Source organism: Taurulus bubalis (genome assembly GCF_910589615.1).
Source record: "Taurulus bubalis genome assembly, chromosome: 13".
Taxonomy (NCBI): domain Eukaryota; kingdom Metazoa; phylum Chordata; class Actinopteri; order Perciformes; family Cottidae; genus Taurulus; species Taurulus bubalis.
The window spans coordinates 3,328,225-3,353,013 of record NC_136601.1 but is presented as its reverse complement, the minus strand read 5'-3'; the positions used below and the strand labels follow the sequence as shown (position 1 = coordinate 3,353,013).

Below are 24,789 nucleotides of genomic sequence, written 5' to 3'. Positions count from 1 at the left end.
CCCTTGAAGTAAAAGATCTGTGTAGGTGTTACATACTAAAAAAAAAGCTCCGTATGAGAGATTATAAGTATGCATCGCCATCAGAGACCAGTTATTTTACATCAAGGGCAAAATCACTCATAATTTAGGGTTTGAAGAGGTTGGCGGGTGGAGAAAAAGTGTGACTGCAGGTTTGGTCTTGGTCAGATGAACGCTTTAGGAAGTTATTAATCATATTTCACCCCAACAATTTTTACTTCTTGTTGAACATATCCATGAGCGGGGTCGGGATGAATTTCATGACCGTATCCACGATGCTCTCCTCTTCCTCCTCGTCGCCGCAGCCGGTGGGCACCGCCTTCTTGGGGCGAGTGAGGCTGCCCTCGGACGCCTGCTCCATCGCGGCCGCCGCCTCGGCCTCCTTCTCCTCCTTCTTCTTGATGCCGTACTGCGCGGGAGAGAAGAGAAGGAGAAGCAGGAAGTGGTGTTAAGACGGGTAGGACTCATGTCTCTTTGGGGTGATTGGGTGAAAGCTGGTGCATAATCTTTCTTGGGGTGGGGGGACATGTATGAATTGAAAATCAAATGGTGGTAAGAATGAAATAAATACAATTGTTATAGTAGGTTCAATATGGAGGATGAGGATTTATGAGGATTTATGTCTGATTTAAGTCCCTGTTTATCTGTCCTTGTCTGATTGTTCGTATAGTTGGTTATTATGCTGTTATGTATCATTTTTAATTTGTTTATTCATTTGTTTTTGTTTTTTGTTGCCTAGTTTGAGGTAATGTGCAACTTGTATAAACTTAAAATAAAATGATTAAAGGAAAGAAAGTTAGACCTCTTGTTTTTTTTGATGTTTTAACAATATCTAATAAAAAAAACATTTATTTCCCAACTTGCACATTTCTGAGATCTGGAGTAAGGGTAAGCATTTCTTAAATATGATCTCATCCCTACTTTTACCGCTTTGGTAAAAGTATTTTACTACAAATTGCTTGTGAAATATTTGGTCCCTTTTCAGGTTTAGGCAACACAACTGCTTAGTTATGGTGAAAAAAAAAGATCATGGTTTGAGGTCAACTAAGCAATAATAATTAAAATGTCTGCTTCCACAAGAGACACAAGCGAGTAAAAGCCATGTGTTTGTGTGATCTATCCCCCCCCCCCCGGACCTTTTGGGTCGTTCTTCATACTAAGAGACGACTCTCATTTCGTTCCATAGGGAGATAGGCAGCTTTTGGCTGAAAGCAGGGGAAAACTCCAGGAAGTCACTGTGCTTGGAAAGAAATAATTACGGCACATTACTTCCCCTAAAAACACAATTAATCTGGGAGAAAACCGGGCTGGCTGTTTCCCCTACTTGCCTCCTTCTGCATAATTGAAGAGAGCACAAGCCATCGTATCGTTTAACCCTCAGCGAGAACGCACAATAAGTGTGTTTCCCAAAACGTTTCTCATACAACTCTTGCACAGACGCTTCCAACCAGTATATATTATACCCAATAACTGTGACAGAGGCCTCTTGACTTTATTTCTTACACATATTCAATTTAAAAACGTTCAAGCCATGTTCACTAAAGCCATATTCTCGTAAGTGTTCCCCTAAGTCTGATCCTGCAAGCTGGAGACATGCAACCTTTTAAATTCCTGCATTCTGGAGAGTCTGCATTGAGTGATGTGAACAATGAGAAACTTTGCAAATTGCGGAAGTGAGGCACAATGTTTAAACTGTAATTTTCTATGTTTAGAAAGATAGAAAAGACGGAAAACTTCTCACCCGACTTCCACAGAGAGCCGGAAGCCGAGTGCTGCAGAATGTTTATCTGAATACTTTGACTGACTTCACAATGTGGCACTCTTCAGTCTAAAAATAGAGACGCGTGAGGCGTGACATGAGCGTTTCCTACCTTTGAGGTAAATTGGTTGAAAATGATTGGTACTCCTTGCAAAGTATTTCATATTTCTTCATTTGCATGAATTAGCTTCCGGCTGCTTCCTCATTAGGCTTTAAGCGCAGTGCACTGTGGGACCTTTTGGGTCCTGCATGAACAGCAGTTACAATCTATTCATGCAGTGAGATGCAGGGCTGGAGCTGAAGATACATTTTGTTTTTTTCATGCTCGTGCAGATTTTCCGGCGTGCACGTGAGAGTTGCTTTGGTCTAATTTGACCTTCTTGGATATTTTATGTCTCAATTACAGGCAGAGACACACAGACGGTGTAATGGACAACGGCGACGATTAGCCTTCAGATCCCAGAGCCCCAACAGACTTAACTTGATTACATTTAAGACAGAGAGAACAACTGGGAAATCTTCATTTACATCTTTCTTTATTTCTTTGTGATACTCAGTAAAAGTATACATGTAAAAAAAATTGGGACTGCAAATTGCTATATACATTTGTACTTCCATTTGTACTTGAAAGTCCTAAAATCCTAAGATCAATACGGTTGGTTTGCAGGTAAAAAGGTTGCAAAGCACAGGATGGTCAACCGGCTGAGTGATGGTTGATCTGAAGGCAGAGATGTGGAAAATGAGCTGGACTCCTCCATGACCTCTTGGCTGCTCCACCAGGTGCAGGTTAATGTGATTCTGCAGCAATACATATCTTAAAGGAGGGCTACTAGTGTCCATTGCTGCTGTGAGGATGAGCACGGTGGACAGTATGAGCATCTCTTAGAGTAAAGCACTAGGGTTGTTAAAAAGAAAACCCACAAAGCCCAAAGAAAAGAACACTTTTCAACCTTTTGTTTGCTTTTATTCCGACATTTGTTTAAATCTGCATGCAGCTCAAAAATATCTTCCGTCAAGACAAAAGCATCTTTTAGTCAAGAAGAAATGCCTCGGAGGGAAATATGAGTCATTCTTTTAATGTTTGAGTGATGAGGCTAAAGTCTTGAAAATCATTTGTAGAAGAATACACAATAAACAGATGAATGTTTGTGAGGGAAGACTTTAAAGGCTAAAGCACACCGATAAATAGGAACTGGTTTGGAGTTTAACAACCGTCAAGATTCTGGCTAAGGAGGCGTTCACATCGGGGAACCGGGTCCGAATCCGGTTACACACGAGCCCCAAAGTCCTGTTTGTTTGATTGGCGTTGACACTATGTACCGCACCCGTATAACCGCTCACTTGAAAAGGTGGTCTACAGTCCGGTCCAGGAGATTTTGCATAAGATGTGAAAATCGACAGCACCAAACCACGGAAGTGGACCGCTATCTAGCGTGAGTAGCAGCTGGAAAGCCATTTCTAAATCTCTCTCTTGCAGTGCCGTGGGTGATGAAGTTGGAAGCCTAGAGGGTCGCTCTTGACATTTACTCCAAAATAAAATTGCAAAATAGGCATAAAGCAAAGCTCAAACCTGTCGATTGGCACGCTTCCCTACACTACTAATATACATTGTCCCTGATATGAAAATGCTGAATCTGAAGGATTCCTCCTGCAGGTCAGTGAGATGATTCAGAATCCTTCTCTAAGTTCATCCTCTGTCAGCTAATATCCTTGGTCTTATAGTGCAAATCTTTTCCCTCAAGAACAATAATGGAATCAGCAAATGAATGCCAAACCAGGTCCTCCTGTGACACTTTTGTAAATTTGGGGCAACATTCGATCAACAGGAAGCTGCAGCAAATAAAGCTATCAGTGAAAGACAGAGCAGAGTTTATATCTCGTACTTGGACTCATCTTCATTCTCTGCATTCTTATTGCTACAATAACAGCATCCCAGTAGAACTATTTCACACAAAATTATCTTTTTTCGAAAACACATTCATTCGACATCTTTTAGATACAACAAGCCTTTTAATATAAAGTCTACAGAAGTCTAAAATGCCTTGTTCCTGTCTGTAAATGATTGACTGATGGAGATGATTATCATTTATCCACCTTTTAGAACAACTTTGTTTGGATCTTGGCACCTTTTGCATTAGATTTGGGAAATGTCTCTTCCAGACTTTGACGGAATGAAAAGAGACATTGGTGTTGATGGATATCTCCGCTGCATCTCCCTCTGCTCCCTTGTTTGTTCTCCGCTCTCCTTCCTCGCCGGCCTGTTTTGTTCTCTCGCAATCTGTCTTCGTCAGTCTCTCTCTCTCTCGCTCTCAGACTTGTTCCCAGTAACAAAGGCTTCGTCGGTTGAAGGGAAGACAGTCGCGCTTAGTCAGCCCCTCTTCACTCGCTACAATCAAACGCTCTCCAAAGATACGCTGTCATATCGGCCCGTCTCCCTCCTCCCTGTTCTTTCACAGTTGCTCCGGAGCTACACTAAAGAACGACCGGGCATCAGCTTGAGGATCAGCTCTGCTTTCCAAAGATTGCTTTGCACGAGCTGCACATGGAAAAGTTTTAAACTCGGCTCGACAGCCCTCAAAGAGTGTTCCGAGTCCAATACTCAATGAATTATTAGCATGTCAAGAGGAATATTTGACTGCAGGCTGCAGACGCTTTGATACCATCGATTAACATTTCATTGCAGATGAATTAAATAGTTGAGTTCATCAAAGAGACGAGATCATCTTGGCGGGACAAAGAAAAATTGGGTCAGTAAGGTAATAAATCCATTTGTTTTCCAAAGTTTTGAACAGAATTTCATCAGTAAACTGAACTGCATACAACATGCAATGATTTAAAGCACATTGGCTGCACCAATTTTCTCTTTAATCAGCATCCAGCAGACGCAACCCAGTCTCCTTCACATGAGGTTCATACTGCAGCTACTTTACGATACTTTGGCTGATTAGCAGCCCGGTTGCCAGGATTTATTTTTCGAGCACCATTAGTTGCTGCAAAAAAGGGATGAATGTGAGACTATGCAAACTGGAACAACATGAAGACAAAGTAACTGGCTACTACCAAAGTGTGACAGCAGAGTTGTGTTATAATAATGAGTAACAAGCTAGAACGTCCACTAAGGGCAGGTGGGATGGGTCAAATAATAATTTCTCATATGATTCTCAATAATGTTTCATATCAACTTGGTTGATATGAAACAAATTCATGAAACATATTTTTGATTCAGACACATCATGTCCACGTGGTTTTTGCAGAAATCTCTGGAAATGTATTTAGCAGTTGAGTCTTTAAAATTAAACTGAACTTCAATTCCATGCCACTGTATCGGGTGATGGCAGAAATCTCAGAGGTAAAATTTGTAAATTTGGGTGGAATGATCCTTCAATTACACTTTATTGGATATTGCAGCTAAAATCTAATGCTTTGCAGAAAGGTTTAATATACATCATATCTGCAAAGGTTTATGAGAAAAATTAATAGAGGCAACATAACAGTTTCAGTACATGCATCAAACTAATGTAGTATAGTTTGTACAAAATGTTGCTTCATGAGGTTTGAAACCAAAATGTATCTCAAAATAGAAATCTCTCCTCAAAAGCTTTCATAGTTAAACAATCAGTTTTTTCACATAGGAAAGCGATGGAATAAAGAATGAAAGAAGAGTTCCGATCATGCATTCCTGCACACCAATCTATCAAGTATAGGATGTTACCTTTGTTAACCTGTAACCCCGGTCAGCTGCATCAAGTTATTTTTTATTTACCTTATCTCTGATGCCCTGTCGGAGGTTTTCTCTCTCTGCCTCCATTTTTGCATATTTGGCCTTCCTCTCTTCCTCCTGTTGCCTCAGCGCCTCTTGCCTTTCTTCCTCCTTCTTCGCAGCATCAGGATCCTTCTCCTCCTCCCCACCGAGCATCTTGCCCATGTCTTTGGTGGCCCCTGTTGTTGTTGGAGAGAGAGAGAGAAAAGTGAGAAATGATGAGCAAAAACCAGCAACACCGCCAATTCACAGTAATTGCACATAACAGATCTCGGCGATCCGCTGTTGCTAAGCATTTGGTGGACTCAGTGGCACATCTGAAAATTGGATAATTCAATAGACATTGCTTTGTGTTTCGATCGTCCTTCAGGCCAGAGACAGAGCAGCACAATCTGACCCAAAGACAAAAGGGTCTTTGTGTCAAGTGTGACAATGGATGGAACAAGAGGTGAGAGCCACAGACGAGATAAGACACTGCGATAAATTATTAGCAATTCTCTTGATTGCCTTTTGTGCTGGTCGCGTTGACCTCTTTTTCCTCAATCTCCAACGGGAATTTACATCCTCACGCAGAGCGCCCACTCGGACCCCGGGGTCAAGACCTGCGAACAAAAGCGCTTCAAGTGCCATTGAAGGGTCCTTAATGGGTTCACTCTGATCTCATCTGGCTGCACGGGTTACATACGCCGAAACATAGATCAAGCTTTGGCTTTTCTGTTCCTCCCTTGATCACTTCTCAATCTAACGACTTTGAAAATCCCTCCCGTTGTGCCGGCCGGTTTCTTTCACTGAATTGGAGCATCAGTTCACATCTAGAATGTATCTGTTGTCGGGTTTTATTCGATGACGGTATAAAAAAAGAGTCTCGGAAGTGGTTTTGTTGATGAAGACTGGTTAATTAAAAATGCCTGTAGGTAGCAAGCAAAGCTGTCTCAGGCGCTGACATCCTCCTATAACTTGATTTGTGCTTTTCTTTCTGTGTGGAGCATCTGCTGTTTGCTGCAGACATCAAATGACATGTTACCACATATTCGCCGAGAATCCCGAGGAACGGCAATGCAAGTGTCCTTTACGTAGCGATGCGGAGAGCGAAGCCTTGGCTATGCTTTCCGCAAAGAGCCGACGTGGAAATGATTGCATCTCACGCCAAATCCGACATTCTTCTCAACAAGTTCTCCATTTTCAGGTTAGAAGATGTTGGATGTCGCGACTCTCGTGGTCTCGCCTAAGTGTGTGAAGGTATTGGTGAAGGAGGGTATCGACCGCGTTGCATCAACCTCAAACAGAGGACTCCGTCTACCGTACAACCAAACTGCATTCTCGTTTCCATTTCGAGGGAAACTTGTTTTAAACACGTTATCTTATCTTATCGGCCACTACTTAGTGTGCTTGCTATCGCTCCATTTTGCTCAAAGGGTTTCACGGCCGCATTCTCACCGGGTCGCGTTATAATTAGACTGAGCAGCAAGAACACAGTCGGCTCGACTATTTCGGTTAAACCCGGGACAAACTAAATGCTGAATTTATCCTTTAAAGCATCAGGAAGTTGCTCAGGCTGATCTGGAGTGTCATCACTAACAGGGCCAAGCACAGGACCAACCCCAGAACCCTGTGACTCACTTCCCCTTCGCAGGAGAGGAAATGACCTTATCTAGAACTGGACCTCCTGTGGACTAAGTCTGAAACATGCCCTGCTCTTCTTTTCACTATCAGCTCCTCGACCGTCTGCCTCTCCGGAGGAACTACTCAAAGACACAGGACATCCGCTTCAGCCATGAAATTGACGAGACAGAGGTGACCTTGAGGTTCTTGTCCGCGGTCCGTACTTGTCCGCGTTGACGGACTGGGACAAGCCCCGGTCCTTCGTCATAGGGAGCCGGGTGATCGCTAATTAACAGACATGTTGGTGTTTTACTCCTTCGTGTGCAGAAGACGTGACATGTTTCGGGTTGCATTACGTTCATTATCTCAGTGGAACATGTGTAAAATATACAGTTACATGATCCATGAACGGGCCCTCAGTTTGGAGTTTGCATTTAATTTGGACTGGATGACATGCTGTCGGAGGCTTTACTGCATAACAAATCACAAGAGCACAATCATAATCTCAACCACTGTGTGTATAAAGTCACCACATATATAAATATAGAGCGTTCAAGATGATTAGTGCTCTTTCTTTTTGGTTGAACAGACATCCTCCAGAGAAGTGAGATGGATGTTTAGTTTTCTCTCGATTGGTTCTTTATGACTTTCCTCACTTTGCTTTGCTATCAAATTGGGTTATAATATGGATGAAATGTAGGATTTAAAACATTAGAGTAACTCAATCTGTTTAATCTTGTTTTGTTACAATTATACTCCTTTAAAAAGGAGAGCATGAATCAGCTGTAATATCAGACAGATGCACCTCGTATCTCGAGTCTACTGCTGCTGCTTCTTTTTTTTTACCTCTTTGCAACTGATGCCACTTAATCTCTTGTATTTCACATGCAGAGCCTCTCCAAGGCCTCCACGTGACTAATCTCGATGCTCAGGGCTAATTAGCTCATCTGATTGTGACAAAGTCGCCGTGTAGAAAGCGCGAGGCTGTCGTCGTTCCCAAAAGTCATCAAACGCTGCCAGCTGTGGAGTCTGAGAGCTCCAAGCGGAGCGAGGAAGCTCCAGAGGAAAAGCTGCAGAGAAAAACACTGAGACGCGGTCGGAAGTACTCAATTAGAAAGAGCGATTAATACCTCAACTTACAACTTGTTGATTACTTAAAACGCTATCTGATAAATCTGAACCCAGCAAGCTCAGATACATAATATGATCTCTGATGTTTAGGACCAACGAGACCTTTCAGAGCTCAAACACCCACCAGAACCAGAAACCATCCAACGCTTTAGGATCTGTGCTGCTACGCCCAACAATTAGGACGACAGCTGTGCAGGACGACATCTCGCCTGCAATGGCTGATGGGAACAATACATGGGAAGGACCCAAAGCATGAAACTGCACCCCAGATAGAAACTGGAAAGTCCTGGAAGAGACCAGGTTACAGTGGCCAGGTGTTATCATGTGACCTGGGTCGCAAGAAGGTTACGACAATGGAAATGCGTTAAACAGTGAGTATGTGCACCTTCGGACTGATGCAAATGATTGACAAAAATCCAATGCACCATCAAATCTCACATTCAGGACACAATTTATTCAGTGAAAGAAAATGTCAGCTATTCAACTGCAAAATATAACATGTAAGTGAATGGTGGAGTCTTCCACATGACTCAAGACCAAGCGTCTACAGCCATGTGAGCATATCTGGGAGGCCGGCGTGCTAATTGTAAAGAAAACCAAGCTTTAAAAAGATATTGGGATCCAAAGTATTGGACCAATTTAACGTCAGACGTCAAAACGTTTCACTCTGAAGAACACATGTCAACCTGCTGCGGCTGGTGAAAGGTCAGAGGGTCACTAGAGTCATGAGGATTCATCCTCTTGGAACCATGCATGGCTGCATATCTGTAGTTGTCGGTGCATCTCACTCTGCATCCTCTGTGGATCATGAAAGTCAGATTCATACAAATCTCTCCCCAGAAGCACACTCCTGTCAGGTGGCTAAAACCCAGTTGAAGTGATTCCATGACTACACAGTTCAAACCCAACATGCTGAGTGACATCACTGCAAGAGCGTGGAGAGCCGGGTCACCCAACTAACTCATTACGGCTCTAAAAAGGGACTTTCTAGGTCAGCTGGGGCCCAAGGGCTAATTTGAAGAATGAAAAAAGGCTTTTTCTCTCCGCTCAGTTAGAGCCGGTGGATCAGGGAGAAGTTTGGAAGCTATGGATGGTCGGGTCACACTGTGGATTAGACCTGGCAGAGTTACATAAAGGGCTGACTTTAGATGTGGAGAGCGTGTGAAAACATGAGGGGAGAGTGTATGGAAGTGTCCGTGTGCGTGTGTGTGTGTGTGTGTGTGTGTGTGTGTGTGTGTGTGTGTGTGTGTCACAGTGAGCGTGCACGGAGGCTGTGCGCTGTCAATGAGCTGAGTATAATCGAGTGCGTGTCCCCCGGTGCATTTGGGTTGCGAGAGCGTTTCGTCTTTGTGTGTGTGCGTGCGTGTGTGTGTGTGTGTGTGTGTGTGTGTGTATGTGTGTGTGTTGCAAGTTCTCTAGTGACGGACTGGTGAGACCACATGAGAAGAGTCCTGTGTGGAGCCCAAAGGCACACGACCAAGGATGGAGGGAGAGAAAATAGGAGAGAGAGGGATGAAATTGAAGACAGAGGAAAAAACGAAGGAGAGAGAAATAAGGTTAACTAGAATGAGAGCGAGGACGATTATTTCTGGTACAAGAAAGCAACTTAGAGAGAATGAGAATGAATGTGGATTATAACATTTTAAAAGAGAGAAATCTGTAACAAGGACAGATGAAAGAGAGCAACATGTACAGGAGGCATTTAGGGAAGAGAGAATAGATAAAGGGGAACAAAGTAATGGGAGTGAAGAGGATGATCGAATGATAATCAGAGAAGAGTGAAGAGGACGAGAGGGAAGACACAAGGAAACTGACAGACAAAGAAAGATGAGACTGGAGGGTGAGGGGGAAAAAAAGGAGGAAGAACTGATTCGGTTTATGGTCCAGAGGGAGAGCGGGAGAGAAAAGAAGAAGTGATAAAGCGAGCGAGAGGAACCAGCGGGACCCGCTCAAGGACGGCGTGTTCCCGCTCTCCCATCTGTCATCGGCCCTCAGCGGGCCCCACGCCGAGCCGTCCAGACCATCATCATCATCAGCCTCCTGCCCCGGGCCCGGAGGAAGGTGGTCCTAAGACCACCGAGGGAGGCCTCACCGTAAAAAACGCAGAAAACAAAACGACTGAGTGCGGAGAGAACTGGAAATATGAGCTGAGATGCTTCGGCTCTCGGGGGGGAAAGAAGGCAAAGAATGGATTTTATATGAAAAGAGTGCAATATAGACAGGGGTCGGGTCTCACTCATAACTTTCCCTTCATTCTACCCATTTATATACAAAATAATACCTTATTAATGAGGAAAATTAATAGTGTATTTAATGTCTGCAGCATCCCTCCTAAGAGACACACTGTGCTCATTTACACGAGAGGCACAGCAGCGCAGATTCACTCATTATTTCAATCTTGTTGTTTTCTCCTATATTTAAAAAAAATGGCAAGAAGGGGAGTTTTATTTGTGTAATTATTTTTATGACACAACAGTCGTTGCGTCCCAAAAAATACCACCAACTCTCTGAAGACGCCAATGCCTTCGCTGTCTCCGTGTGGCTATTAGCGCTGATTTTTGTGAAATGATGTGCCACACGTGTGCGAATTACCTCATTTACCACGTTTTCCCCTTCAGTAAACGAGCTCTGATAACCCGACTGCACCAAACAGAAACGTTAACGACGAGCTGGTGAAGAAAATCGAACAACTTGCAGCTGAAGAGCCAGATATGGAGACCCAAAACTGAGCTAAAATGGGAGCAAATATATAATTAATGTTTATGCAGAAACAATCGTTCACATCTCACCGCCGTCTCTCGGGTCACGTGGATGTCACGGTCGCACCACTTTGCTTTAAAAGATCTGTTGCTGCGTTTCAACTCCTACACAAAGTTGTTTTCATCGATGTGAAACCTCGAAAAGATGATGAAAAAATAAATACAAATCTTTTGTGGAAGAGTCACTCTTCCCACTGAGCTGTCTGTGCTGCTGCTCGACGACTATTGACTCGATCAGGCAGACTGGTTTGGCTTCTGCAGCGCAGTTGTCCTTGGAGAGCTCTCACACTCTGGGCAGAAGAGAAAGCAGCGCTCAGGACAGAAAATTGCTTCCATAGTGCCAAGAGTGACAGGCTGACCAGGGGAAGATTATTCTGGAGCCAAGTTCAATCTCCTCCTAAGTGGCCTTCCTTTTCATTTCATGTGCGTTCGTACGTCGCCTTTTGAAAATGTCCTCCAGCAGAAAAAACTGAAGTGCTACCAGAGTAGTGAGCTAAGTCATCTGTGTGGCTTACAGGAACAATAACAATACAACAATAGAATGACAGCATTGGATTTTATCTCGCAATATTATAAATGACATCGTTCGTTTGGAAAAATAAGCAACGACCTGGTTGGCTGAAAGGAAAGCTGGATGTAGTTAATAGATGTAGATGTTTGTTGTATTGCTTGCGTAAATGTAGCAAACAAACTAATAAGGATTTAAGAATAAATGAACCAAAGTTAACTAAAAAAAGGTAGAGTCCAGTAGGATGTAGACCTCAGCAGCAGAGAAGTGGATGTATGTCAGTGGTTGAAGTATTTTACAACGCAGGATTATTTTTCATGTGCTGGAGGCAAAATGGAAAGAGGACGCTAAGGAGATGTCCCTCCCACACACACACACACACACACACACACACACACACACCAGTAAAGCTCCGGGGCGCGTGGGGAAATGGAGGCTTGAGGTGTTCATCATTTCGGTGCTTTATCACCCGTTCGCCACCATTATCGTTGGAAGACAGCCTCCCAGACTCTGGCCTCGGTCATGAGCGACACATTCATCACCTCTGAGGTTGGACGAGGATAACCATCCGTCCACACACACACACACACACACACACACACACAAAATGCAGGTCACCACGAGACACTTTCTATGTTCATCCCAATGACAATTTAAATCATGAAAATGGCTTTAATACAGCAAAAAAATTGATGATCAGAGCAGTCACTAAGTGAGCGATGTATTTCTGATCCAGAAAGATACAGAAGGCCAGGAAGCTTTGTCAACATTTGTCATGAATCATAAAATACATAAAGCCCATTGATTCGTTCATCCTGATGCTCATGGGCTCATGAGAACTGGCTTTGTGTTGAATGTGGCTCTTCCTCCGGCTCTCCTGATGCTGCTGCTGCATCGGAGCGCTCTAACAACGCGCGACAGCTCGGGTCGGCGCGTTTGGTTTGCGTGCCAGAGATCGTGGAGGGCAACCGCACAACTTCATAAGCAATTATACTCTGGAGTCATGGAGTCATGGAGGCCGATGACTTGACCCACCGCGAGTCACGGGGGAGAGAAAAACCCAGGAGACACGTATCTGATTTAACATTTAACGTGATAACACATTTTGAACCCTAATAAGTGCGTTTGGATAAAAGGAAAGTCATGTAAATGTTTAAATTGTCACATTCATAAAAGGTTTTTTTGTCGCGTTTCCTACACTTTTATCAATATATGAGGGGTTGAAGCGAATGAAAAAAATCCAAAGCTCAAATAAAGGGGGTTTCTTGTTTTCCTGTGCAGGAAAACTGAAGTTTAAACTGTGTAGTCGGATGGTAGTGCATACTGTAAACACATATGCATACGATGTATCCATGAAAATCTGCAATGTAAACATATCAGACGTTTATCTGTGAGTGTGATTATATGTGAGGGAAATCTGAGTAGACAATAAATACAGCAATAAATTAGAGCTTCATTCAGGCCTTCCAGCATGCAGACATTGAACCGAGCTCATGAACACATGAGGCTGGACGGCTGAGCTGAGCTCATGAACACATGAGGCTGGACGGCTGAGCTGAGCTCATGAACACATGAGGCTGGACGGCTGAGCTGAGCTCATGAACACATGAGGCTGGACGGCTGAGCTGAGCTCATGAACACATGAGGCTGGACGGCTGAGCTGAGCTCATGAACACATGAGGCTGGACGGCTGAGCTGAGGTATCGACTCGCGGGTTCAGCCTCGGTCATGAACACCCGGCTGCTTCCAGATCTCTGATCTATTAAATGCAGACCTGCTATGTGTGACCCTGACCCACCATGTCCACACAGGATAAGACATTTTATATATATATATATTTTACACCTACTGGGATCAATAAGGTATCAGACCGTACTTTGAAGGCATGATCTTGCAACGGGTTCTTCCCCCCCGGCCATGTCTGGTCTTCTGATCCCAGTGTGTGCTCACATTAAAGGAAATACCTAAGAACAGCAGCTAGACGGCTCACTAAATGCATCCGTGAGAGTCGGAGGTATTAAAGCAGACTGTCTTTACATAACGGAGAGTTGTGCAAAATCTTTGTATATTCAAAGGAAAACATTCGGGTTTAATACGTACTAATGACTAAGGATTTAGCTGTTGGTTGTTATCTAAGTAGAAAACCTGGCGATGGAGATGGGTCCAACTAAAATCATCCCATTCTGATGGAACAGCTGTTTTTCTGGTCAGATGGGAACTACTTCCTGTCAACTGTTATTCCCACTCAGAGTTCCAACTGTGTGCGTCTGTCTCGACAGTCCAATGAGCTGCATGACCTCTGATGGTGTACGACCTTGGGCGTATTTCAGATGACATCAGTCGTCAGTGGAGAAACGGAGCATATATGTCGTCTCCTTCAAGAAACATGCATCCATCTCCACGTGTTTGTCTGTGAATGTTGTGTTTGTTTGTTGCCACTTCTGGACCGTAATGTTACGCCACGCTGTTCCTTCAGGACTTGGGCTGTTTGATCGTCCCCTCTGCAGTCTTAGTCAATAATTGGAAGTGAAGTGTCCCTAAAAATAGCATCCGTCTCAACAAACAGCAGCTGTCGACAACCACGGGCCCCTGAAACATCTAAAATGAGGTTCCTGTGGTTTATTACCAACATTTTAACATAAATGGGCATCTGTTACGGAATTTGCTGTTGGAATTCAAATCCTTTATGATTTTCATGCTAAACACAACAGTTCTTTTTTGGCGTTTTAGCTGTCGTTGCTTCTTGCAACCTGGAAGTTACAGTTTCAGTTCAGCTCTCCATTCAGCCTCGGCTCCTAAACACGACATTACCATGCATCAACACTGCAGTCAATTGCATTTATTCAAGGTTTGAACACATTTTCTCCCTGTTTTCGCTTGTTTTTTTTACGTATATAACGAATAGATTTGTAATTAAAGTCTTACCCCTAACCCTAACCCTATGTTTGACCAAACCTCCTTGTAGTTTTGTTGCATTTTTGTTTTGTTCTGTTTCAATTCACAACGTTTACCACGTGTTCAAACCTGTGAAAGTATGAAAATGTGTTTTCCTCAAAACGTAATTGAGAGTGCAGTTTAGTTTTATGGGACCATCGTTCTTAAGGCGGAGTCGTTCTATTGCAGTTAAGATGCAGAAGCCAACTAGCGAGCCGATTAGGTTTGTGCAGATGCTGGAAGACAGACATCAAGTCCACTTTGCTTTGTTGACGACCCGGAAGCAATTATGTCCGAGTCCGACGTGACAAAGATTTGCAAAACTCTTTGCGGAGCTGAATAATTGCTTCTGACAATAAGCGACACACACAAAGTAAATAATCAGATGTGTCAGCTAATTAGACACCGATTACATAGACAGCTTTTCACTGGTTTTAGGTCAAAATGTTGCATTTGTATGTTTTTTGTATGCGTTTAAATAAAAACGTCTTTTTGTCTTTTCATCTCAAAAGATTCTCTTCCAGTGCAGAGACATTCAGACGATCTTCTCGGACTGCTTTTGTTCTCCACTCGTTTCACGTTTTGCGTGGAGATTTACTTCATCACACCGTTACACTTTTTTATACACTTCCTTCATACCTGAGAGGTGACTTCTAACACCCTGCAATCCAAAACATGCAAGAGCCAATTAACAGGCCGACTAATTAACAGCTTCCTTCACCTCTCACTGTCGCTGCTATAAGACAAACAAACATAAAATAAAGCATCAAACATGTCTGAAACTGAAGAGACTTACAGTGTGTGAAAGCCTGTGTGGATAACTCAGCAATAGCAGCATTTCATATTGATAATTGTCAAGGATCTATATGTATATATACACATACATATATGAGGGAAGATTGAGACTATATGTATGTAAGCAAAAGTTATATTTTGTTCCACATAGAACTGTTTGTTATTTTCAGATGAGAGGCCTAACATTCTCTCTCATCTAAGAATCAATGATCCAATCGTTGCCATCAGTGTGATAGGGATCTCATTTAAAGGCTAAAACAGATGAAATACTTAAAAACGGATCAGCACGAGGTTCAGAATCTGAGCCTCTAAACTACAGAGCTTTACAGGCTCAAGTATCTTCAAGTGGGTCGACCGCTTTGTTTTATTTTGGCCCGAGTTGTTTATTTTATTGACGAGGAATTCAGATGTTGGGAAAAAGATAACTCGGTCACATGGATATACATTTTAAAGAAACTGATATGAGACGGGTTAGAGCTGGAGAATGGACGATTTAATTTGAAACATATCAGTCAAGGTAAACAAGGAGGATCGATTGAATACAAGATTGCGGTACGACCTTTGAGGGAAGTCCTCTTTAAAGGAGAGTCCTCTATAAAGGAGAGTCCTCTTTAAAGGAAAGTCCTCTTTGAGGAAAGTCCTCTTTAAAGGAAAGTCCTCTTTGAGGAAAGTCCTCTTTAAAGGAGAGTCCTATTTGAGGAGAGTCCTCTTTAAAGGAGAGTCCTCTATAAAGGAAAGTCCTCTTTAAAGGAAAGTCCTATTTGAGGAGAGTCCTCTTTAAAGGAGAGTCCTCTATAAAGGAAAGTCCTCTTTAAAGGAAAGTCCTCTTTAAGGAAAGTCCTCTTTGAGGAAAGTCCTCTTTAAAGGAGAGTCCTCTATAAAGGAAAGTCCTCTTTAAAGGAAAGTCCTCTTTGAGGAAAGTCCTCTTTGAGGAAAGTCCTCTTTAAAGGAAAGTCTTCTTTGAGGAAAGTCGTCTTTAAAGGAAAGTCCTCTTTGAGGAAAGTCCTCTTTAAAGAATATTGTCTTTAAAGGAAAGTCCTCTTTAAAGGAAAGTCCTATTTGAGGAAAGTCCTCTTTAAAGAATATTGTCTTTAAAGGAAAGTCCTCTTAGAGGAAAGTCCTCTTTGAGGCCGCTGTGACACTGCAGTCACCTTCTGAAAAAAAGAGGCTTTACCATGAAAAACCCCGCCGAGCTAAGCCGGCTGAGATCCTGCTCGGGTATGTATGCTCTGCATGGTGCATGCACATTGCTCCTTGAGACCCAACGCTCTGCTCCCCCTCCCTAGTTGTGCTTTTAGCTCCAATTTCTCCTCCTGCTCTAATATCAGGAACTATGATTCATCCCCTTGATGGCCTCAGTCTGTGAATTAGCTCGACGGATCTCCGGCTCCCCGCAACGCCTCATCCTTCTCTGCCGCTTTCTGAGTACCCTCATCGATCACGTTGGGGGGGGGGAGGGGGAGATATCTGATCTCAATGAGAACTAACACCATTATTCAAACATGAGATCACAGGCGACCTCCGCGCCGTCGCCCACGGCCTCGGATTTGCGAAACCTGTGAAATATGCAATTCATGCCAATCCCTCTTCCATGAGCGGTCATGCAAGTACGCGTGCACATACAGAGCAGGACTGTGCCGCTCTACACGGCTTTGATTATGATGCAATATCTACATGTGCATATGCAAGTGTGCAAAAACGACCTGCCAGCCTGTGTTGTGCAATCCCCCGTCTGTTAAATGATGTTCATCTGCAGTTAGATTGTGAAATGGCTTCACGCACCTGGATTTTAACACGTTTTATGTCAAGTGACGCCAATGTTTGGACCATCAATGAAGACAAAACTAGTGAATGCACCTTTCAGATACAGTGGAGTCAAACGTACAGTATTTGCTTTTTAAAATGTTCAGTTGACATATAAAACATATTGCAATCACTGATGGAAAAGGAACAAATAGGTATATTTAACCAGTTTGAAGTAATATTATAGATTGTAATATATGACCCAATACATCTATGCTGCTACATTAGAGGAAATATGGCACTACATATATGCAATAATACAAGTTGATAGTGGAAGATAAAGAAGATAGAAGGTAAAGTTTTAAAGACACACAGTATTAACATTAATTAATGTTAATTACATTTAAATTAGCTCCGTAGGGGCCATTATTCTACCTGATGAGTCCTTAATTTACCTACTTGTTCTACCTTTTACATAAACCATGGCTCTTTTGAGAGGTTGAAGTTTGTTTTCTTCTTTATTAATAATTTATAATTATGGCAAGTGATGCGTTACTAATTCAGGCACAAATATGTTGGTGAGAAAAACTCAAAATAAAATTCTCGCCTTTCCTTTTTTTAAATTATAATTGAATATTGTTCAGGAGGATTTCTTTTATCTAATGAATATTCAGATTTCTGTTCACATCTTTAATAAGATAATACCGAATTTGCATATCAAAACATGCATTTTCAGACAACTTATAGTACACAAAAAGATTGTAAAAATGATGTAAGTATTCAACTGGGGAAATTTCATGACAATATATATTAACTTTTTCTTTTTACCCTATTCCCCTGTAGTCTCCATTTAAGGCGTAAAAGTCCTTCTGTCTTGTTAGCAAAGAGAGACAGAGGGAATTTTAAAATTGGAAAATCAAAATGGGTTCATACCTTTGATCCCTTGAATTCGCTTGTTTTATCTCCAGTATTTAAAAAGACAGAGACCAGGTGTTCCTCATGTTTTATACATTCAGCGAGACTTGGTGAAGACCAAAGAAAGTTAAAAGCGCTGCAACTTCAAAGCCCAACCGGCTCGAGTACACTGACTGCCAGCAGGGATGAATAAAGATGTGTGTGTGTGTGTGTGTGTGTGTGTGTGTGTGTGTGTGTGTGTGTGTGTGTGTGTGTGTGTGTGAGCATCAACACACGTTTTTAAAGCCAGCTACAAACTGATGTCTGAGTTCCACTTCTGACTTATATCATCGTCCCATCCGGGCGCACGTGGTCATAAAATACAGCAGAATCAAATAAAAGCCTCGTGAACAATCCCTCGCCGTCTCTTTCTTCTGCTCCAGAAAGCCCTCCATCCAAATGATGTGACAGTGCATAATAAAACATTTTCCGATCCTTTTGATAAAAAAAAACGAGTCTGCTTTTAGTCTCGGGCTCGTGGATTTTGCAGCATGACGTCGATGACACAGCTTCTTTGTGTTATTATTTTATCTTAATCAAGAGCGTGCAGGGCTCCATTATCCTCTGTCCTCTGGGACTCTCTGGATTTGGTGATCACTCTCTGTGCAAAGGAAAAATACAGTGACGCAAAAGCCAAAAAGTACGGAAGCCCATTTCCGCAGGTAAAAGAAAAAAATGATGAGATAAAAAGTGTTAGTTATGAGATAGAAAGTCGAAATTATGAGATAAGAAAGTCGAAAGGTTGAAATTATGAGATAGAAAGTCATAATTATGAGATAGGAAGTTGAAATTATGAGATACAAAGTGATATTTATGAGATAGAACGTCGAAATTATGAGACAGAAAGTGATAGTTATGAGATAGAGTTGAAATTATGAGACAAGAAAGTCGAAATTATGAGATAGAAAGTCCAAATTATGAGATAAAAAGTCAAGATTTGTTTTCACCAGATAACGAGAAAAGAAAGTGCCACAGCACACTTTCTATCTCAGAATTATGACTTTTTGTCTAATATTTTTTTCTTTTTACTGGCGGAAATGGGCTTCTATTTGAAAGCCCAGATACAAATTGAGGATTTAAGAAAAGGTCGGATTGTTTCCCATCATCCGCTGTAACAACGTTATATACCACAGACGACACAGGTTCTAAACAGATTACACTTTAAATGTGAAAACACTACAAAGTTGTTATTGTGCAGACGAACTGTGTATTCAGACCTCTGATTGCACAGATTAAAGAAAACACACCGGGGATGTTTTTTAGATCCCTAAATACGGCGCAGCAGTTCACAACACAAAGACTCAGGATGTTAAAACCTGGTCGACAATCAATTCTTCTCTTCATCTAATTGGAAAACACTGCTCATGTTAGCAAGTAATGTGCGAAGATTGTGCAACATTCTGGGACGTGCTTGCACATACAATTGTAAAGGTGTGTTTGTGATTTCTTATTACTGTATTTGCAGACTAGAGACCGACCAGTCGAGCTACAGCTCACATTCCCGTCTGCCCGTGTGATATTGTCAAAGTTAAATGTATGAATTCTTTATTTATGGCCAAAAAAAACCCCGGTGTGACGGACGTCTAGAAACACTCCAAAAAAGATAAATGTCAACCAGTGCTGCTTTCCATCAGGTCTCATGTAGCTCTATTTCTGGAGGGGAATTGAGCATTTTAAAATTTCACACCAAAACAAAATGCTCGACCTTTTTGGCTTCACAGTTTTCCTCAAAAAAATAAAAGAAGACACAACTCCTACTCGCCTCCTTGTGTGAGAGGCGTCGTTGAGAGGAATCCAACTGCAAGTCAGCAGAAAGGTGAACTTTCCACAGCACAGCGTTTTCTTTTTTATTTCACTTTCTCTCCCTCCAGGCTGCTGCACGACCAAACCCTCGGAGGAAGCTGCAAATAGTCTTTTATTTTTGTACTAAATGTCCCATCTGTCCTGACCTCCACTTCTAAGAAGCATAACTACTGGCATCCAGCCAGTGAGGGTGTGAAACGTGTAACTGACCGCAGCAGAAAAATCCCATCATGCATTTCCCTTCACTGATTCTCAGCCACAGCGCTCTGCTGCCGGGGAGATGTTGGAGTATTTCTAGACGTCCTCTGATGTTCGCCAGGCGACCAGACCCCGGCCTCACACACGGCGCTTTGAAGTGCATCTCGGGCAAAAAAGAAAAAGAAAGTAAAAGTGTGTGAAGCGAGCTGAGAATTGAGGTCAGCGTTGGGATTCTCTGCGAATGTTTCCCCGTGGCAATGAGGCACTCCCTGATCTCACCCTTTTTTTTTTCTTCTTCCTGAATTTCAAGAAATATAATCCCTGTGTGACGGAGGAGAGGAGGAGGAGAGGGGGAGAGGAGGAGAGGGGGAGGAAGATGAGAATCAGAAGGGAACCGGGACAGCGAAAGAAAGAGGGAAAGGAAATTCAAGAGAGAGCGAGAGAGAGGGTTGATAGTCGCCGAGGAGGAAGAGGAAGTAGAGTGTGACGGCGGGGTTTGTGATGCTGACTCATCCGTGCCAGTGACCTTGGCTAGCAGAGGGAGGGGAGCTGTACAGAATATCAATGGTTCCTCCTCTACAGATGGAGAGATGGGCCACACTTTACACGGTCCTGACCATGTTTGACTAAATCTGACAAATCTGGTTGCAAAAAGCTCCATAAAAGGATGTTTTTTTGGTCACAAAACTACTCTGTGGCGACACATCCACAGCTTGGTCTGTAACGGAGGCCTGTTGGGGATTCAGGGAAACGGCTGTGCTATATAATATATAATAAATGGTGAATATCGAATATGGTAGATTTCCAAAGATGTTTCGTTAGTCTGGCGTTCTCCAAAATTAAGTTATATTTTCAATAACATTGAATAAACCACTAGTTTGCTACATGACCAGCAAGCTAATGGCAAATAAATCGATTTTTACGGGTAGAATACTCTGAGACTTGCTAAGGCAACTCATTATCACTTCTAACTCTTCAAATACATTTTGTCAGAGCTCCTCAGGGAATAACAATCGATGCATCGATACATTCAATTTGTGGACTTTATCTCCATTTAAATCTCAGCTTTTTCCGATTTCTCTCCTCTAAAACGGCACAGACATTAAACAGGTGTCCGATTCCGGAGGAGGGGCCAACTTTAAATGTTGTGTTCACGAACCACAGCCAACGAATCCTCCTCACTCATTCTGCCTTTAAAATAAAATGTTACGGACTCTGTTTTTTAAGGTAGTTCATTTAGTAAACTCTCTAGTGGGGAAAAGAAAGACGGTGCAAACGTGTCACGTCTCGCCAGCATGAATTTGGCCTGACAAATATATTTGGTTGAGCTATTCGTAAAGTGGGCGTATCTTTGAAAAGAGGCGACGCTTCAGGTACAATACGTGTGGAAGCAGTTTGTTTTGCTCGCCGCTGTTGTTCTGACGTCTGACCTCAGAATGCAGAGAGAAGCTGAGATTCAGAGACAAAAGGTATTTCATCATCGCCGCTGTAGACTTGGCTTCGTTACGCCGCGCAAGACAGATTCAATCAAACGCGTTGAAGTCAGCGAGTGCATTTCTCCGATAACTGTATCAACACACGTTGTTCAAAAACCCTTCAACTAAAAGTAGATTGCTGATGCATCATGGGAGGCTGTCAAGGTGAGGTCAGCGAGGACGCCGCGAGGTATTATTAGACAAGAGGAGAGACGGGTGTTGGAATTCTATTCCTCGGAGAGACGATCATTAATGCAGTTTATTACGTGTTCATTATGAGCCTTGATGAAATTAGCATGCATAAAACGGGGGATTTAACAGAAAGCGGTGGATCATGTGTTGGTGTGTTCCAGTAAACCAGTGGGAGAGAGCACACAGGGTGCATCTCTGCCGATGTTCAACTTCTCACATGTTAACTTCTCTTTTTGGACCAGGGCCAGAACAAGAAATTATTTTGTCGGTGAAGAAGTTACAAACTAAAAGGGGCTTTATTTTGAAATAATGACTAATGAAAACACAAAGAACAGGTGCCATGAAAGGAGTAAAACAAAACAACTATTTTACAGGAACGGAGTGTTTTCATCAGTTGATCCTTTAACCAGCAGAGAGGATTATCACAAGCAGAATGATGCTCGAGGATTTGTTTGCTTGCGGAGAGAACAACGGATACGACTCGTCCCGAAACATCTTCATGTGCTTTCCAAAAACCCTTTTGTCTCGCTCAGAGCCCGCGATGAAAAAAAAAGAGACCGAATGTGACACTAAATTCTCCACGCAAGAAAAAAAAATACTAGCGTCTCTCTTTCGTTAGCTTGCGTAGCCTCGATAGTCCCTGAATTAATGACTGAATACATTTGCACCGAAACGTCCGACTCCAATGTTCGCAGCGCCGTGTGAGGCTGCAGAGTCTGCAGAGCGGTTTGAAGGCCACAGAAATGTTTCCCAGAAGCCTCGTTTGAGTGAGCGAGGTTCTGTTTAAAGTATTTTCTTCATCTCCTCTGGTTCACAGCGTTTACGCGCCGGGTTAGCATTTAGGTGACTAGCTGCGGTCGTTATAGTGGTTTTTTTGGATAGAATATATGAGGTATGAAGAAGCATAAAAACCTTTGAATGTTTGCAGATAGCCTTTACAGCACTTGCCTCAGAGTTTTAGCGCTAATGCTGCATTTTCACTCTGCCTATTTTTAATATTCCAATACCAAAAGTTGTGGATCGTACGTGGAACTTTTTTGGGTGCCTTGGTTGAGATTCCCAAAACACTGCAGAACACTAATTGGTCAGAGACAATACAGACATTTTAAAAAAGCCAAGTTAGCGTCAAAAGTGGTCGCAATCTTTGTACCCCAATTTAAAAAGAGTTGTCTACAAAACTACGCTGTACACCATTATGCTACAACTGATAGCGTGGCGCCGCTATGACGATCCGCTGAGAATCCCAATTACACTGAGGGGGTACTGTCCGAAAAAAGACCTCGTACCAGAAGTGAGTTTACTTGAGTCCCATTTAGCCAGCCAACTCTGGCAGTATGAAACATGAAATAATAAAAACTCTGCATCAAAGCTTTAGTGGATAACGTAACACAGTAATAAAACGTAATAATAAATCTCGTTAGACCACGTTTGAGATGTGATGAGTTCTGGGTTGCACTGCAGTAAAGTCATCCATTACGGGAGAAAAACAACATACTGTACACACACACACACACACACACACACACACGGTCACATAGAAACACATGGTGCTGCCTGGTTAGCAGTGGCTGATTTCTCTCTTTAAACCTTGAGTCGGAGCCGGTCGGCGGCGCCCGTGAAGCCGGCCTTCGCTTAGACTTCTTGACAGGCTCCATGTCTGAGAGCCAGCGGCGTCGCATGACTCACAGTCAGCAAGCCGCCGCCCGGCGCCGCGTACACGGCAGCGCACGGCCGACCCCGCTGTGTGTACAAATCAGTACATTAATGCATGTGACAGGAACAGCTCGCTCGGAAAATTAACCTTTATTCCTCGAGGTTGCGCGGGAGAAGAACGCTGGTCGATGGCAGGCGGCGTTAGCGTGAAACTGGAGACGCTCGTGTGTGGAAACTGTGGGTTTGGGAGGCTAACCGGACCCGGGGGGTGTCGGCTGGGGAGTGAACTGATGTCAGAGCGGCTTAGATCGCTCAGCTGGCCGAGGATGAAAGCCTGGCGAGGCTCTGCAGCTTGGACACCAGATCTGTAAAAAATGAGTCGAGAGGCTGCAAAGCCAATATTTATATCCATATGGTTTCTGTACTCTGGTCGGTCTTTACCGTGAAACTTCTTAGCATCGCTCTCTTCAGCCTACTGCAGCACAAAAGATGTTTACGTCCACATCAAATGAACAATCCAGACCTTTAAGCCCATTTTATTGTGGCATTGTTAACAAATTGGGGCAGCCTGTAAAAAAAAACCCAAAGTGCTTAGAAACCTAATTGTTCACGTAATGCGGTTATTGTTTCATTTCAAATCCAATGTGCCAGAGCTCAGAGACAGAGGAGCTAACGGAGTCAACAGGAAACGTGTCCAAGTTCTCACAGACTGCACTCGGCAACACGTTTGTGTTTGTGAATGGAAATGGATAATGATATTAAGGCTAACTAAGTATTATTTCATTATTTATTTATCTGTTAGTAAAATGGTCAAAACAAATGGCCAACATTTACTCTCCTAGGGATGATTTTCAACATGTTTAGTTTGAAACCCAAAAGATCTGTGGAGAAAAAAACAGGAAATCCTCACAATTGAGAAGATGAAAGTATTGAATTATGTTGTTCCACTATTTCGTAAATCAAATAATTGACCGTAGGTCGTGTTTATCGTTTATAAGCGTGCTAACTGTAAACATAACTGATTCAATATTTAAACTACCATCACCTGGAATACCTCAAAAATCATCCAGAGGAAATCAAAAAGGCTGAAGTTCTATTTTCTTCAAAGTTAAAACAATTAATAATCTGCCAGTTGGGTGAGAATGTTTAATTATATTCTAATAGTTGATTGCGTTGCCAAATCAGATGATCATCTTTCAAGTATTTTGTAAATCTAATTATCCTGCAGCATCGTTTTTCTTTGAAGATACTGAGACAATCGTCGTCAAAAAAGTTTGTATTGGGAACAGTTTAAAATATTCTTACTGCACCGATATAGATTATTTACTTATATTGTACTGAGCTGAAACCAAAAGCCAAGTTCAGACAGCGCTGCGTTCATGACCGGTGTACGTTGCGGTCGCTCTGAACAATGCCCAGACGCTCTGAACCTGTCGCCTCGGAGTGAAGTCTCTCTGATGCGACGCCAGCGCGGCGGCAGCTGCTGGAGTGTCGCCTCTCGAGGG

The 24,789-nt window shown here is 42.7% G+C and overlaps 1 protein-coding gene across 1 annotated transcript in view; it reads right to left on the bottom strand.

Annotated features, from left to right (window-relative positions):
* Positions 1–232: 232 nt before the first annotated feature.
* Positions 233–24,789, bottom strand: part of cplx1 (complexin 1) — a gene marked incomplete at both ends in the record, with an annotated part of 46,310 nt that continues 21,753 nt past the window's right edge. Inside the window, 2 exons of the mRNA XM_079228666.1 lie at positions 233–427; positions 5,541–5,716. Of these exons, the coding sequence (XP_079084792.1) occupies positions 233–427; positions 5,541–5,716 (371 nt within the window). The remainder of the gene's footprint in view (positions 428–5,540; positions 5,717–24,789) is intronic.